General features: G+C 40.4%; 1 protein-coding gene across 15 annotated transcripts in view; it reads left to right on the top strand.

The window, feature by feature from the left end:
* The window catches only part of LOC147023252 (protein CBFA2T1-like), a 251,142-nt gene extending 240,167 nt beyond the window's left edge, over nt 1-10,975 (top strand). For all 15 annotated transcript variants that reach the window (XM_085888482.1, XM_085888485.1, XM_085888477.1 and 12 more), the window contains one exon: nt 6,914-10,975. In XM_085888482.1, the coding sequence (XP_085744608.1) occupies nt 6,914-7,228 (315 nt within the window). In that variant the 3' untranslated portion in view covers nt 7,229-10,975. The remainder of the gene's footprint in view (nt 1-6,913) is intronic.
* The last annotated feature ends 5,458 nt before the right edge of the window (nt 10,976-16,433 follow it).

The following is a 16,433-nucleotide window of genomic DNA, read 5'->3' as shown; positions in this document are numbered from 1 at the left end:
CTGTGCGATGAACCGAAGATTTCAAATTTTGATTCATCGGTCCATAAGACTTTCTTCCGGTTTTCAGTAGTCCACTGCTGGTGCTTCATGGACCAGGCAAGCCTCTTTTTATTATTTTGCGATCTTAGCAATGGCTTTCTTACTTACACTCGACATGTCAAACCTGCAGCTCGAAGTCTTGTCTTCACAGTTGAAAGTGAGACTTCCTTACTTCGACCAGTGTTAAGCTGTGCTTGAAGCTGCTGTCCTGTGAGTCGCCTATCACGCAAGCTGTTGACTCTCAGGAACTTGTCTTCTGATTGTGTTGTGGCTTTGGGTCTGCCAGACCTCTTCCTGTCAGAGTTTCCTTCAGTTTCCAAGTGCCTTTTGATGGTGTTGGAAACTGTACTCACTGACACCTGACCTTCCTTTGAAATTTCTCTAAAGGAAAGACCTACACTTTTAAGGGTTATAATGGTCTGTCTGTCTCTCTTCCTTTGTTAATTGTCTTTTTCTCGCCATTATGAAAGCAATGTACTACTTCCTGCAGTGCAATATTGTCCAAATAATGTTTCAGAGGGTGCAGCAACAGTCTGTTCCAACACTGCTTTTATACAGACACAGGGTTTGTAACTAATCAACAAAAGTTGGGACACCTGTAGGTATTGTTTGCATCAACTTTCAAGGCTTAATTTACTTCCATTGCTGCAGAACAGCTGCAGTTGCGAACCCATTACTTGTTCCCTGAAGAGGGCCTTTTTATACAACTCTGAAATTGACATTTTTCAGTTTTTGGGAACCTAAACTTTCTTTTTTAACCTCTGGCAGTTTACTGTGAAGCTTTGTACCATTTCAAGTTATTCACGGGACTTAAACTGCTTAAATTTCAGTAAAAACTGGAAAAATTGGGTTGTTCTAAAACTTTTGACTGGTGGTGTACTTGCATTTGAAAAATAAATGCAACCTTCAGTTTAATTTGGTAACATCTGAACTGCCTTTCAGTAATTTGACTTGTTTTACTACTCACTATTATTTTTGAACATGCTGGTGCCACGGCAGATCATGAGCAGAACAGAGAATACCTGACTCGTGTGAATTAGACTAAAATTAAGCAAACTTCACTTGGTAATCCCTTTGGAGCATCTCTAAATCCATGAAGTAATCTTTCCAATTTTTATTTTATCATAAAACTAGAACGTTAACTTTTCAATTTACGACTGCTTGAAAAAAAGAATTTGGCCATTGCAAAAATCAACAGCCAAATGCAACAAATTAAAATTATATTATACATTGTGAACACTGATTTTCAAGAAGGATGACCCTTTTAATGAAGGTTTACATATTGTCATTCATTGTGCACAACAATACATTATATATGGTGAATGTGATAGGCAAAATAATCCTTTATGGAGTGACGGCTGGAAGTGTAATGGGAGTATTTCTGGTAGTGTAATGACGAACATGGATGGCTTCCTGAAACGCAAATAAAAGATGCAAAATCAACCAGTCAAAAATCTTATCCTTAAATTAAATTTGGTCAATGAAGGAAGTGCGGTGGATGTAGAGTTTCTGGACTTTCAAAAGACATTTGATAAAACACCATATAGAAGGTTGATCACCAAGGTGAGATTATGTGGAGTTGCTGGTTCGAGGAACTAACTCTTTTTACAACTGGATTAGTGATGGGAAGCAAAGAGTGGCTGTGAATGCGAGGATTTCTGGCTGGAAGCTTGTACGTAGGGATCATTTATTTGAACAGTGGGTTTGGGAGTCATCATTCTAAATTTGCAGATATGGCACAATGCTTGGAGGTAAGGTACATGGCAGAGAATGCAGCGATCAGATTCCTGAACGGTCCAGATACATTTATTAATGTGAAACTGCATTTGCCAATCTTTTGCTTAATCTTTGAAAGTAAGGTGCTTGGGATTAGTAGGAATAATGAAAATAAGGATCTGGTGGTGGAAGTTCAGACATAGCTGTGGATAGTGTGTTCAGAAAGTTACTTGATTCATTCCAGAGCGAGCTGATCTAAGCTGCAAGGAGTTCCTGAAGGAGACAAGACTTTATACATGAGAAAAGAAGCGATGATCAGGGGATTTCATAGAAATGTTTAAGATGATGAAGGATTTGGACAAAACAAGCAAAAAAAGACATAAAATGTCATCGCCACCATTGTTTTATTAATTTTGCTGTATGGAGTTAAGGGCGAGCCCATATTTATGTACAACTAAAATGGCCGCCAGTCTACCAGTCAGCCATCTTTGATCAGATCACAAAATAAAGCTAGGTTGAAGTGTATGCCATTGTGTACTGTGTGTGCCAAGTTTCAACAAAATCGGACCATGCATGTCGGTGAAATGGTTGGGGACATATTGAAGTAACAAAATGGCTGCCAGTCGGCCATCTTGAATCTAATCTCAAAAATAAATAAAAAATGACATGCATATATAAGCCATCATTCATTATCTGTCTGCCAAGTTTGAATGACATCAGTAAATGCATGTCTGAGAAATGGTTGAGGACTTGTTCAACATTGGGTTTTTTTCAACCACAATGGCCACCAGTCGGCCATCTTGGATCTGATCTCAAAAAAATGACATGCATATGTCAGCCTTCATTCATTATCAGTGTGCCATGCATGAATAAAATCGGTAGATGCATATCCGAGAGGTGGTTGAGGATGTGTTTGACATCTGGGTTTTTTTTTCTCAACTAAAATGTCCTCCAATCAGCCATCTTGGATCTGATGTTGAGAAAATGACATGCATATGTATACCATCACATGTTGTCTTTGTGCCAAGTGTGAATAAAATCGGTTTATATTGTACATGTCCGAGATATGGTTACGGACACGCACGCACGCACGTACGAACACGAAAATCGAGACCAAATCCATAAGTCCGAAATGGGGACTTATGGATTTGGTCTCAATTTCCAAGTGCAATTGGGGCTAATAAATGCAGAAGTTTCAGTAACAGGACCAGATGTCTCGAGTCATCGAGTAGAGTAGAGTAGAGTAATTGTAGTGAGGCAGTGATCTTTGATTTCATGTTAATGCATGGAATGGTCTCCTTAGAACCGTAATGGTAGCAGAAATGGTGGACAGGTTTAAACTGGAACTGGACAAGTACGGTACTGCACAAGCATTGGGGATAGTGGGGTACATGGATATTGGCAGGACTGTTTGTAGCTTGTTAATGGATGGGTGATTGTTTTCACATGCAGTGATGCCTGTGAGTGGGTCTGTTACATTTGCATTGTGCTTTTCTGACTGAAGGTAGCTTTGGCATTGTGGATAGGTGAGGGAGACATTGTGGATAGGTGAGGATAGGTGAGGCTTTGGCATTGTGGATAGGTATTCAAAAAGTGAATGTGAAATTTGTGGGTTTTTTTTCATTTCTCACCCTTCAAACTTTCAACCACTCCCAACCCCACTGCCAAAAAAAAAAAGCATTTCTTTATCAACAAAATTGTTGGGATTGAAATCCTGATTGGGGAATCAGATGAACAAAGCGAAAAAGCAGCATAGCTGATTTTGGAAATACGGAAAACCCCCATTTCTCACACAAATGATACCAATGATCATGGCATATTAAATCACAAAACAAAGGAATCCTCTGTGTTAACCTGAAAATAGGCAACGTATAATGGACATGGAATTGTCAGGCAGTGGGGAACCCTCAGATGAAAATGAGTGAACTCTGTGAATGGCTTTGCTGAATCCTATCCACAATGCCAAAGCTACCTTCAGTCAGAAAAGCACAATGCAAATGTAACAGAATATTAGGGGAGCTAAAATACGATTGGTGTGTTAATATAGCCAAATGGCAAAGCCAGAACAGTGGGAAGTGACTTGCAGCAAGTGCGAATTTGGAAAATGGGATAACCCTGAATTACACTGGGTGCAAGTGGAATGGATCAGGACAAGGCATTGTCAAGTGAAGCCAAAGGAAGCCAAATTATTTTCTGCAATGTGGCCATACAATACTTATTAAATTTGAGTCAAATGTTGTAAAAAATAATAATAATTTGTTCTGTAACTATAATCAAACACTTTTAAGCCAAAAGCAATCAGATTCTGTTTGGGCAGAATTACTATTAATCTTCTTTTTGAACTTGACTTAACGAGACTCGGTCACGAAAAGCACTGTTCAGCATGTAGAGATTTACCTTTGAGTGTTCATCATCATGGGACTCCACACTGTATACTTAATTGTATGCAGAATATTGGTAAAAAAAAAGTATATTATGAATACACATTCAGGAATCACAAATGAGTAATTGCATCTTGATGGTGAATGTTTTATTGATGCAATGAATTAACACAGAGAAATAGAAATAAAATAAATTGTACAAGGCACTAGTATTTTGTGAGCCCTTTGCTTCACTGAAAGCAATATAAATTGTTTTCGTGCTACCTTACAGTCCACCAACGTACAATTGTGGAACTGTTACAAATATCCTGCATTGCTCCCCATCATTCATTCAGGTTGCTTGGTCATCGTTTTGTCCCTGTTTCTTCAGAAACGGATGCCACCTCATTGGTACCCGCTCACACGCAGTGAAAAGTGGGGTTAAGCAATTTGTTATGTCCGTCCGTCCTCCTGTCTGTCTATCTACAAACGTCAGTTTATGATGATGGAACAACTCGATTTAAATCGAATGTTATATTTTGAACACTAATTGGAACATGAATCTGAAAACAAACATGCTGTTTAACGGTACTTTGGCTCTGTATTTGACCCGATCACACATGCACAAAGAGGAGCAAGATGATAATTTCACTCTGCCTGTCTGGCAGGCAAACAAAACTGAAACTCATTCCAAACAGGAAACTTCCTGTTTTTATGGATGTCATAAAGACATGTACAACAGACACAAAGAACTAATGTAATTTGTGAGATAGGGTCATGTAATTGACACAGTAAACGGCGGTAAATTTCAGAATTTATTTATTTATTCATACGACTTTGACAATCTTTATTTTATTTAAATTGAATTGTATACGTGAACACTGCAGAACATAAATCACCTTCTTTGCACTTTTAAAACCCTTCTGTTTAGCAGTACTTGGACATGTTAAATAAGGATAATGTATAGGACTGCTTCAATATCGCTAAACTTCCAGAATTGTTTTTTAAACTCTGTATCTATAAAATCATTGTTTTATTTAAATTGAGGTATATACCTGTGCAGTAATGTGTTCTATGAACTCGAGCTTGCATATTGATTTTGTACGCATCAAGCTATGGTTAAAATATGTTCTTGAGTTCATATTTATCATAAAGATACCATTTCGTCACAATGAATTTGGGTTTGGGGTAATTGTCTTGCTTTTAAGCAGTCAGGTCCATGTTTTTTTTGTTTTTTTTTTAAGCATCATGATTTGTGTCCATCACTCATGCCACGGGCCATGATTCAACTCCAAATCTGTACTCGGCATCCTCCATGCTTCAATATAGATGTTGTGCATTGACTGTTATGCTGTTTTTATTTTTTATTTTTTGTTTGTTTTTTTTCCTTTCAAGCAAGCACTTTGATGGTGCCAATACATTTGAACTTTAATTTCTCTGTTAAAAGGACAGGTCACCAGGTTTACCCATTCTGCTGTTATCCATTGGCCATTTTAGCTTTTTTAATTTTTCTGATTCTTTTCAGCAGTATTTTTTGAGCAGTTCCACATCTATTGAGATGGTTGTTGTTTGTGTATCTTTGTTCTTCAGGTAACATTCACACCTATGCTTGTGACAGTTGTTGACAAGATCTGGACTAAAACATGGTCTTTGAGTAGAGTACCGATCCTGAGATGGTCAACATTGTTTTTCCATTTTTCTTCTTTGACGACTTCGTCAGTTAATAGTATCAGTGTCACATGCCCTCAGCAAAGTCATGTCCACAAAACCTATTGAAACATTATTTGCTGCCAAATCATTTGCATGGAGTATCTTTCACTAACCAAAACTTGGATTTCTTCAGGTTTGTCATGAGTTATTTCTCCTAAGTGTCATCAATGGGTCCATGTTACGACTACTGGGTATACGGTCACTGCCTTTACTTTTGTGTTTCGATCCATTGGTGTTTAATTTATTTGCGGAATCTAGTTTTTCAAACATCTCGATTCGTACGTATATATTTACAAGTCAGTTCATGTACTCGTGAAGTATTTCACCGACCACAATCATTGTACTTTTTATAATTATTATTCATAACTTCCTACAAAATTACGACTGAATGGGGCAGAGATAGTGCACCTACCTTTGAACTGTCTCACCTCGGTTTGATTCTCGACCCGGGTTGAAAACGTCAGACCAGTGCCTTTACACCACAAAGGGTACTGTACATCGGCTGGACGTTAAACTGCAGACCCGTTTACTAGTCTTGTTGCTGGTGGATGTAAAATACCCCAGGGTCTTTAAATATAAGTGTCGATGAGTTGTCACTGGCACCTTGGCCAAATTCCAAATCACCGCCCAAACCAGCTCTCGTCAAACGTCAGACATGGCCAGCTGGTTAGTTGAAGGCTTAGGCCAATCTTGCATGCACCATGAGCCACTGACCCTATAATTTTGGAATGACATAAGAGGAAGAAGTTTCTTAACTTTCTGTATGAGAGGGAGGAAGACAAAATAAGATTAGGAGAGGAGGGTGGGATAAAATTAGGGTGGAAAAGAATACAGTCTTAATTCCTCCCATTATTCCTTATTTCCCTCTTTATTTTTTTATTATTATTTTTTATTTTTTCCAATTTGTTGTTGAGTTTACGAACAACCCCTCCCACCGCCCCTACTCCCCGACACATTTCTACTAATCAGCAGTCTTGCTTGCAAGATTAATGTAAATATGGGATTTCTTATAAAAGAAATCTTGTAAATCTCTTGTAAATCTGACACTTTTGCCTTTTTTGCACTTTATTCCTTTCCTCCACATGTAGAGCTGCTGGAACTGCGGGCGTAAGGCAAGTGAGACATGCAGTGGCTGCAATGCAGCACGATACTGTGGCTCCTTCTGTCAGCACAAAGATTGGGAGAGGCACCACCACGTATGTGGGACGGGTCTTGCCGCAACACAGCATGGACAGCCAAAGTCTGAGCCAGGACAACGTGATGGAGGCTCCAGTGCGGCAGGTGGCACAGCAGCCACAGCACCTGAGCGTGGTCGTGGCAGGGCAACAAATTGCGCAGATGAGGCAAATGCCACAAATGGGGCCAGCGCACCAGGCACGATGGATACGGCCAGCTCTCGCTAAACGATACACTTTTCTTGAGGCACTGTGTAATGTTGAGTCCAACAAACTGTTATTCTTCTTATTCTTCTTCTTTTTTCCTCACCCTCTCTCTATCCTTGGTTTTTCTTTCTATCAAAAAGGAGAATTGTTTCTCCATGATAGAATTTCCAAGTGTAAGACCAGGGGAGGAAGAGAGACCATCATGACTTGGAATGCAAGACTAAAGAAATGATTAAAAAAAATATCCCACGCTAATTTTTTAAAGTGCAAACTTTCAATAATTATTGCTTCAGACCACAAAACGCTTGGCTTCAATCTCTATACAGTGTCTCAATTTACAAAAAAAATTATCATTCTACCTGAAGCCTCACTCTCCTGACCTCCAATCGGTTGTTTGTACTTGCTGCTTAACTAATATGGGAAGGGCAGGACAGTTGTGGTCACTTTCAACAATGGCAAAGTGACGGAGGAAATTTTAACAACGGGAAAAAAAAAATGCTTCACAACTTATCAAACTGTTCTCGAAATACTTTGCTTTAACATTAATTCAGCATATTAATTCGAACTCACCCAGTGAGGAGATGCCACCCAAAGACTCCACAAGGCTCCAAAGCTCATAGGGAAGTTTGTGATGCTTGTGCATTTTCTAAGGAGGGCATCGACTGGATGCATCTGCAGGGGTTCTGGAATAGTGTATTCTGTGGCAAGCAGCAAGGAAAACCTTCAAAACCTCAACCATCCTCCTTTGTAGATCTTTTAACCAATGAACAAACTGAAATGAAAGATGGACTGAAGCCAGTCAGGCCAGGGCCGATGAAGATGCAAAGGCAAAAAAAAAAAATAACGGTCGACCGGCTTCTTGAATGACTCTGTGTGCGATGTTGACTACATCATTTATTGTGAAGCTGCTTTGGAATGGAAGCGCTTAATTCAAAACTACCTTTTTCCCCCCTTTGCAAGAACCTCGCTCCTTGTACAGGGCCCTTGGTGTTTCTTTCTTGACGATGTTGATGTTTTGTTTTGTTTTCATTTGTGCGCGATGGGGAGGGGTTCTGCTTTATTTCATCGGCTCTCAACTTTGTTTTGGAAAAACAAAACGACTGGGATTGAGACGGGAGGAGAAGGTTTGTTTATCGACAGGTTTTTTGCACTTGTAGCTAGATTTGGTGCTAGTGTTTAGCTTGTTTTGCCTCCATTTAATGGCCCAGTACTTTATCGATGTGTAAGATCTGAAAGGACATTGGGAAATTGATTTCCTTTGTCGGACAACCTGAAGACGTGTAGCGTGAAGTTGGACGTGATTATATTCATAACTATATATACCCTGTGCTTCATCAATACCTCGCAAGTACTTGAAGTTTCACCCAGTGTTTAAAACCTTAGTTTTGTACAAGTTATGATCCAATTTAGAGGTTTTGAAAGAAATACCCTCCCAAAGGGTTTTGTGGGCAAATGTGACTTGGTGATATTTTATTATTTGCTATACTTCGTTTTCAAGCTACTTCTATTTCCTTGCATGCTCTATTCTTGGGTTTGATTGGTCTTAAGATGTATGTACAGTTATTTTATAACTTGAATGGGCACATAACCATTGTGCTCTGCATTTTCACCCTCAGAACTATACTCCGTGAAAAAGGTCTGCAGCACAATTTAAAGAAGGCCCTTTTTGGAAATGATGATAATTAGAAAAATTATTTTGTCAACAGCTGTTGTCTCTTTATTTGTGCATCCTCCTTTGACTGGGATGGGTTGTCAAGAAACTATTTCCTCAATTTCTAGACTGTTTGATAGTCAATACACCTATAGCGCTCACTTTTGCAGGCAGTTTTGCGTGAGACTTTTTTTTATTTTTGTCGTCGTCCAACAAACCTCAAAATGAAGCGGAGGGCAAAGCTGCCGCACACATGCAGACCCTGGCGTTCCTCACCCAGAGTTTCACGCAGTGTTGCTTAAAGGTAGAACAGCCAAAGACAGGTATGGACCAAACTAGACAGCAAGCAAACGTGCATAACCTTCATTCAATGCGCCGAGCTGTCACTGAAGTTTTGACGCATGCATAACCTACTTGTTGATGAGACGTAGTGTATATTGATAATTAATCTGGTAGCTCTTAGGTATTTTCTGTCAAAGGTACTTGTAGCTTGCATTTCCCGTCTTCTCGGCTTTTGGACCTTTGAGCTTCGGTTTGGGTATTGCACCATATTTTCGCGTCCTGTGTAGGGGTTTGTGGGGGTTCTTGTAACCTTCAGCTGTAAATTTTGTCGCATTCTTTAATGCAGTTGTCGGTGCGCTATATCATAATTGCTAAATTGCCATTATTATACATTGTAAATAATCTGTAACCAAAACTTCTAAAAACATGTCAAGCTATTTGGCGTGGTCTGTTTCTGGGAGAGGTGAGGCAGAAATGGTGGTAGAACTTTTTAGATGTCCACCAGAAAGACCACCATGGTCTCACACTTTGCAAATGCTTTCTCTATCCCAATGCATCTCCATTCTATTGAGGACATTTCACTGTCTGCTGCTAGGTGAGTCAGAATTGATCTGCTGTGGAAATGGACCTTGTTTTTTGTAAACCGAACCCTCATCGGATCTATCAAGGCGGGGTCCTAGCCTGACCGAGTGCAGTCTCGGATGTTACCACGTTTGCTTGTGGCCTGTGTGTGCTCTCCGTTTTGAGTGGAAATGCGGCGCCGTGCCCTCTGCTTTGTTCCTATTTTATTCAAGAATCTCACGTTCAAGCCCCTGGGGTCGCACCATCTTTCTGCTCAATGGCAGTTTCCTCAACATCAGCAGAGTTGTCTTTGTGCTACCTCTGATGATAAATAAAAAAACCAACAAAGCTTGTACTGGATACCGAACCAAAAGTCTACAGCAAATCCAGTTAACCAAAACTCCTTCTCCAACAGCTTTTTCTTTTTTAATAAAAAAAAACTAAAATCTTCCTCGACAGCAAAAAAACCTCATGCATTGTTCAGGATACAAAGCTTTTCTTCCTTCCCACGTAAGCTTTTGTCACGCGGACGGTGGCAAACGACGTGGAGTGTTGGAACCAAGATCATTTGAATAGAGTATCTGGCTTTAGGATGCAAAGACTCCAAATATTGTTTTAGCTTTATGATTTCCATTCAAACAGTGTTCTATTTTTAAGGTGGGTTAAACGTTTGGGATCTTTTAGCATTTAACTGAGTTTAAAATTGCAGGGTGAAATTTCTATGATTTCTCAGTGTTGTGTCGTTGCAGAATGATGTGTTGTACAAATTTGACAAAGCCAAGGGAAATTTAGCCATTTTGTAATCATAGCGCTTACAATGAAATTTAAAGTTGGGTCTTGACTATATGTTATATATAAATATGCGAGAAAAAGAAAAACGTGATTCAACAATGCAGGGCATGGTTGCAATGGCATGTGAGAAAAAAAAATCTTTTAGTTAATACCATGATTTGAAAGTGTGTGGTGAATTACTGTGCAATATATGACCCAAAAACGTCTCCTGTACAGCATACCCTACCAAACCGTAGCACCCGCTCATGTCCGGTAGCCAAGGTTTAGTAGCGGCAGTTTGTTCGGTAATAAGAATGTGGTGATAAAAGTGAACTCGTGTATGACCTGCAGAACTTTGTTTAGTGCATTCTCTTGTTTCCAGTCTTTTATAATTTTCGTATGTATTATACTGTATTGTATTGTCCACTTGTAAATCTACTTGTAAATCGGGTATCACTGTATATGTGCCAGAATAATAAAAACAAAATTCACTGATGGGAAAATCTTTTGTTTTGTTTTTTTTTATTGTTTTATTCAAACTCTCTTGGTAGTTTCAGTAACGGTTTGTTTGCAGAGATTTGGTAAATGTAATTGTAGAGCATAAAATGTTAACCTTGCGTGAAAGAAAAACAACACTCGATGACTATAAATTTCTTACTTTATTAACGGTTTCTATCATCCATCTCCTCCAACTTGCTATGCTGCTCACAATTTCTTTTCTTTATGTTCAACAAAACATTCCCAGACCCATGATCGGTCTGTTGGACCATCTGGAGATGATTAATCCAGCAACGATTTTTTTAAATCTGCAGTTTACTCTTTTTTTAATTTTTTATTTATTAGGGTACCCAGTCTTATGGACTGGGTAACCTATTGTTTTTCTTCTGTTTATTTATTATTTCTTATTATGGGACCCAGTCTTATGGACTGGGTAACCTATTGTTTTTCTTCTGTTTATTTATTATTTCTTATTATTAGGGTACCCAGTCAAATGGACTGGGTAACCTATTGTTTTTCTTCTGTTTATTTATTATTTCTTATTATTAGGGGACCCAGTCAAATGGACTGGGTAACCTATTGTTTTTCTTCTGTTTATTTATTATTTCTTATTATTGGGGGACCCAGTCTAATGGACTGGGTAACCTATTGTTTTTCTTCTGTTTATTTATTATTTCTTATTATTAGGGGACCCAGTCAAATGGAGTGGGTAACCTGTTGTTTTTCTTCTGTTTATTTATTATTTCTTATTATTGGGGGACCCAGTCTAATGGACTGGGTAACCTATTGTTTTTCTTCTGTTTATTTATTATTTCTTATTAGGGGACCCAGTCAAATGGACTGGGTAACCTCTTGTTTTTCTTCTGTTTATTTATTATTTCTTATTATTAGGGTACCCAGTCTTATGGACTGGGTAACCTATTGTTTTTCTTGTGTTTATATATTATTTCTTATTATTAGGGCACACAGTCTAATGGACTGGGTAACCTATTGTTTTTCTTCTGTTTATTTATTATTTTTAGGGTACCCAGTCTTATGAACTGGGTAATCTATTGTTTTTCTTGTGTTTATTTATTATTTCTTATTATTAGGGCACACAGTCTTATGGACTGGGTAACCTATTGTTTTTCTTCTGTTTATTTATTATTTCTTATTATTAGGGTACCCAGTCTAATGGACTGGGAAACCTATTGTTTTTCTTCTGTTTATTTCTTATTATTAGGGTACCCAGTCTTATGGACTGGGTAATCTATTGTTTTTCTTCTGTTTATTTATTATTTCTTATTATTAGGTTACACAGTCTTATGCACTGGGTAACCTATTGTTTTTCTTCTGTTTATTATTTCTTATTATTAGGGTACCCAGTCTTATGGACTGGGTAACCTATTGCTTTTCTTCTGTTTATTATTTCTTAATATTTGGGTACCCATGATGAGTACAACTGATGGGCAGGGTACAGCCTGAAGTACCTCGTGGGGGTCCTCACTCCCTCTCGTTAAAACTCAAGGTGGGGAACCCGATCGAAGCAAGGGAGGAAATTTTTCCATTTATGATGACCAATCGTCTGATGCCCCATGTGGAGATCGGTTTCTGAGGTTTGGTACATGGAATGTAGGGACAATGACAGGGAGATCTGGAGAAGTGGTTGAAACATTGGTCAGAAGAAGAGTGGACATATGTTGTGTGCAGGAGACACGGTGGAAGGGAAGTGGTGTGAGAATGGTGAAGGGAAGGCAGGGGCAGAAGTACAAGTTTATGTGGCAAGGGTGCCCGGAAGGCGTGCATGGTGTTGGTGTCATGTTTTCTGAGGAGTTTGTAGACAGTGTAGTGAGTGCCACTAGAGTGAGTGAAAGGTTGATGATGGTGAGAATCATGATCGGAAAGCTCTTGATGAACGTCATCTCGGGATATGCCCCACAGGTCGGTCGAAGCGATGAAGAGAAGAACATGTTCTGGTGTGCGATAGAGAAGTTGATGGAGAATGTGAAAGATGAGGAAGTTGTTGTGGTAGGAGGAGACTTGAATGGACACGTGGGAAGGAGTACAGATGGTTTTGAGGGAGTCCATGGGGGTTATGGATATGGTGTGAGAAATGGAGAAGGTGAAAGGATCTTGGAGTTTGCTGATGGAGCTGATTTGTTGATCTGTAATACTCAATTCCAGAAAGCGGATAATAAGCTTATTACATACACGTCAGGTGGGTTGACGACAACCATTGACTACCTGATGGTGCGTCATCGAGATAGGGGAAACCTCCGGGACACAAAGGTGATCCCAGGGGAGGAGACTGTTTCGCAGCACCACCTGGTTGTCTGCGATATAAGGGTGAAAGGTGCGAGGAGAATTCGGCAGGTGAAGTACCAACCGAGGATGAAGATGTGGAGGTTGAAAGAGGCGACAGTGAAGGAAGCATTAAGAGAGAGGCTGAGTATGGTTGAAGATGATGTGGTTGAGCTTGAAAGTGGTTGGATGTCAATGAAAGATAGTCTATTGGGAGCCGTTGGTGAGGTATGTGGATGGACAAAAGGACCACCGAGGCACTCGGAAACATGGTGGTGGGGTGATGAAGTTGGAAAGACGATTGAAGAGAAGAGGAAGAAGTTCAAGGAATGGCAAAAGGCAAAGGATACGGTGGAAGAAGAGGCAGCACATGAAAGTTATAAGGAAACCAAGAAGGCTGCAAAGAAAGAGGTTGCAAAGGTGCAGGAGGCCCATAGGAAAATGTTTGGAGAACGCTTGGATTCGGAGGAGGGTAAGAGAGCGGTATTCAGGATTGCAAAGCAGATAGCGAGAGAGAGGTTTGATGTGATGGGGTGAGTTGCTTGAAGGATGAAGTGGGACAAATCGTTGCGGACTCTGATGGAATTAAAGGAAGATGGAAGAGATGTATGGAAAGGCTGTTGAAGGTAGAACATTAATGGGATAGCAACATCGAGAGTAACCCAGTTTTAGGACCAGCAGAGAAGATAACTGAGAAGGAAGTTTTGGAAGCTATAAGAACAATGAAGAGTCGAACAGCAGGAGGGCCGACGGGAGTTGTGGGAGATATGTTGAAGGCAGCGGGAAGTTGGGGTGTGAAGAGAATGACAGAGATCTGTAATCTGGTGGTGAAAGAAGGCCGCATTCCAGTGGATTGGGAACTGAGTACCCTCGTCCCTCTGTACAAGGGGAAAGGTGACCCTCTGGACTGTGGCTCCTATAGAGCAATAAAGTTATTGGAGCATGGAATGAAGGTATTAGAAAGGGTGTTGGAGAAGAGGATAAGCAAGAAGGTAAAGATTGACGAAATGCAGTTTGGATTTATGCCACGAAGAGGAACGACAGATGTGATTTTTATTGTAAGGCAGTTGCAGGAGAAGTACATGGAGAAGAGGAAGAAGTTGTTTTTTTGGGTTTGTTGATCTGGAGAAAGCATTTGATAGGGTCCCACGCGAAGTTATGACATGGGCATTGAGGGAGTTAGGAGTGGAGGAATGGTTGATCAGAGTAGTGATGGCCATGTACGAGAGAGCGCGCACAGCTGTAAGGACAAAGGGCAGGAACAGTGGTGAGTTTGAGGTGAAGGTGGGAGTACACCAGGGGTCGGTACTAAGTCCACTTCTATTTGTAGTTGTGATGGAGGTGCTGGCTCGGAGGGTAGAGGAGGGTTTACCGTGGGAGCTGCTGTATGCAGATGATCTGGTGTTGATTGCAGAGTATGGATGGACTGAAGGAGAAGATGAACAAGTGGAAGGAATGTATGGAGGCAAAAGGTTTGAAGGTGAATATCGGAAAGACGAAGGTGATGGCAAGTGGTAAAGCATGTGGTGAGGTGGAAAGGACTGGGAAGTGGCCGTGTGCTGTGTGCAGGAAGGGTGTCGGAGTGAACTCCATTCAGTGTACAATGTGTGCTGAATGGGTTCATCGAAAATGTAGTGGGGTGAGAGGGTCATGAACCAGTGTGGCAGCTACATTCAAGTGTAAGGTGTGCATCGAGGGAGCAGCAGATGAAGGAATTGTTGAGTTGGATCTTGCAGATGGTGTGAAGCTGGAAGGGGTGAAAACATTTTGCTATCTCGGAGACATGCTGAATGGAGAAGGTGGATCAGACTCTTCGACGGTTGCTAGAGTGAGATGTGCATGGAAGAAGTTTCGGGAACTGAGTGGCGTTCTGACGAAGAGGGGAGTGTCGTTGAAGCTGAAGGGAAAGGTGTATGCTCTATGTGTGAGGAGTACGATGATTTATGGGAGTGAGACATGGGTACTGAACATGGAGCAGCAACAAAGGCTGGAAAGGGTGGAAATGCGAATGGTTCGGTGGATGTGTGGAGTATCGTTGAGAGGGAGGAAGACAAATGATGACTTGCGGAAGATGATGGGAATAGAGTCTGTGATGGAGGTTGTGAAGAGAAACAGGTTGAGATGGTTGGGTCATGTGTTGAGGAAGGATGAAAGTGACTGGGTGAGAGGAGTGTTGGAAATGAGTGAAGTTGGAAGTCGAGGAGGGGGAAGACCGAGAAAAACTTGGCTAAAGGTGGTGGAAGAGGAAATGTGGGCAAGGGGATTAAGAAGGGGAGATGCAGAAAACAGGGTAAAGTGGAGAAGATTGTCATGGGGCCCACAAGGCTAACCCCTGCTTTAGCGGGGAAAATGACCTTTAGATGCTTGTGTGTGTGTGTGTGTGTGTGTGTGTGTGTGTGTGTGTGTGTGTGTGTGTGTGTGTGTGTGTGTGTGTGTGTGTGTGTGTGTGTGTGTGTGTGTGTGTGTGTGTGTGATTATTAGGGTACCCAGTCAAATGGACTGGTTAGGGTCCCCAGTCAAATAGACTGGGTAACCTATTGTTTTTCTTCTGTTTATTTCTTATTCTTTTTCCACTGGCAATTTGCGGGTTCTTTCGCTTTAAAAATCAGTTCCTCAGGAACGGTAAGTCCGATCGACACGAAATTTCCACCATAGTATGTATCTTTTTTGATAGCATACTTAATTGATAATTATGACGTCATAGGTTATGTGTTATGGGCGCCATCTTGAAAAAACCGATAAACTTTGGACCTCTGCAGCTCTGAAACCATGCAATGGAAAAAAATTTTTGCTTCATGCATTTTAATAAGCTCCCCATGTGGAACACGGCTGATTTTGCGTGACATCATCGCTGAAGCAATATGCCGGTGAAAATTCGTCAAGTAGAACGCTGCATGGGAAAAATCTGAAATTTCTTGTGCATCATCTCGACAACAATTCACCATAGAAAAAATTATTGTGACGTCATCGGTGACTTGGTTCGACAGCCATCTTGTTTTGAAATTTAAGAAAAAAAATCTTGTTCTCCAGAAAAGCTGGACAGATTGAGGCAAAACTTTACACACACATTCCCATAACATCCATTCACAAGTTCGTTAATTTCTTATTGATAGATCACATGATTTGGCGGCCATCTTGAATTTACCCGAAAACCTTCAAACTTCAAAGGGCGGAGGAGCTCCT

Source organism: Eptatretus burgeri, chromosome 7 (assembly GCF_056783735.1).
Source record: "Eptatretus burgeri isolate ZD-2024b chromosome 7, Ebu_testis_v1, whole genome shotgun sequence".
Taxonomy (NCBI): Eukaryota; Metazoa; Chordata; class Myxini; order Myxiniformes; family Myxinidae; genus Eptatretus; species Eptatretus burgeri.
The sequence above is the reverse complement of the archived record's forward strand: the minus strand, read 5'-3'. Positions and strand labels throughout refer to the sequence as shown.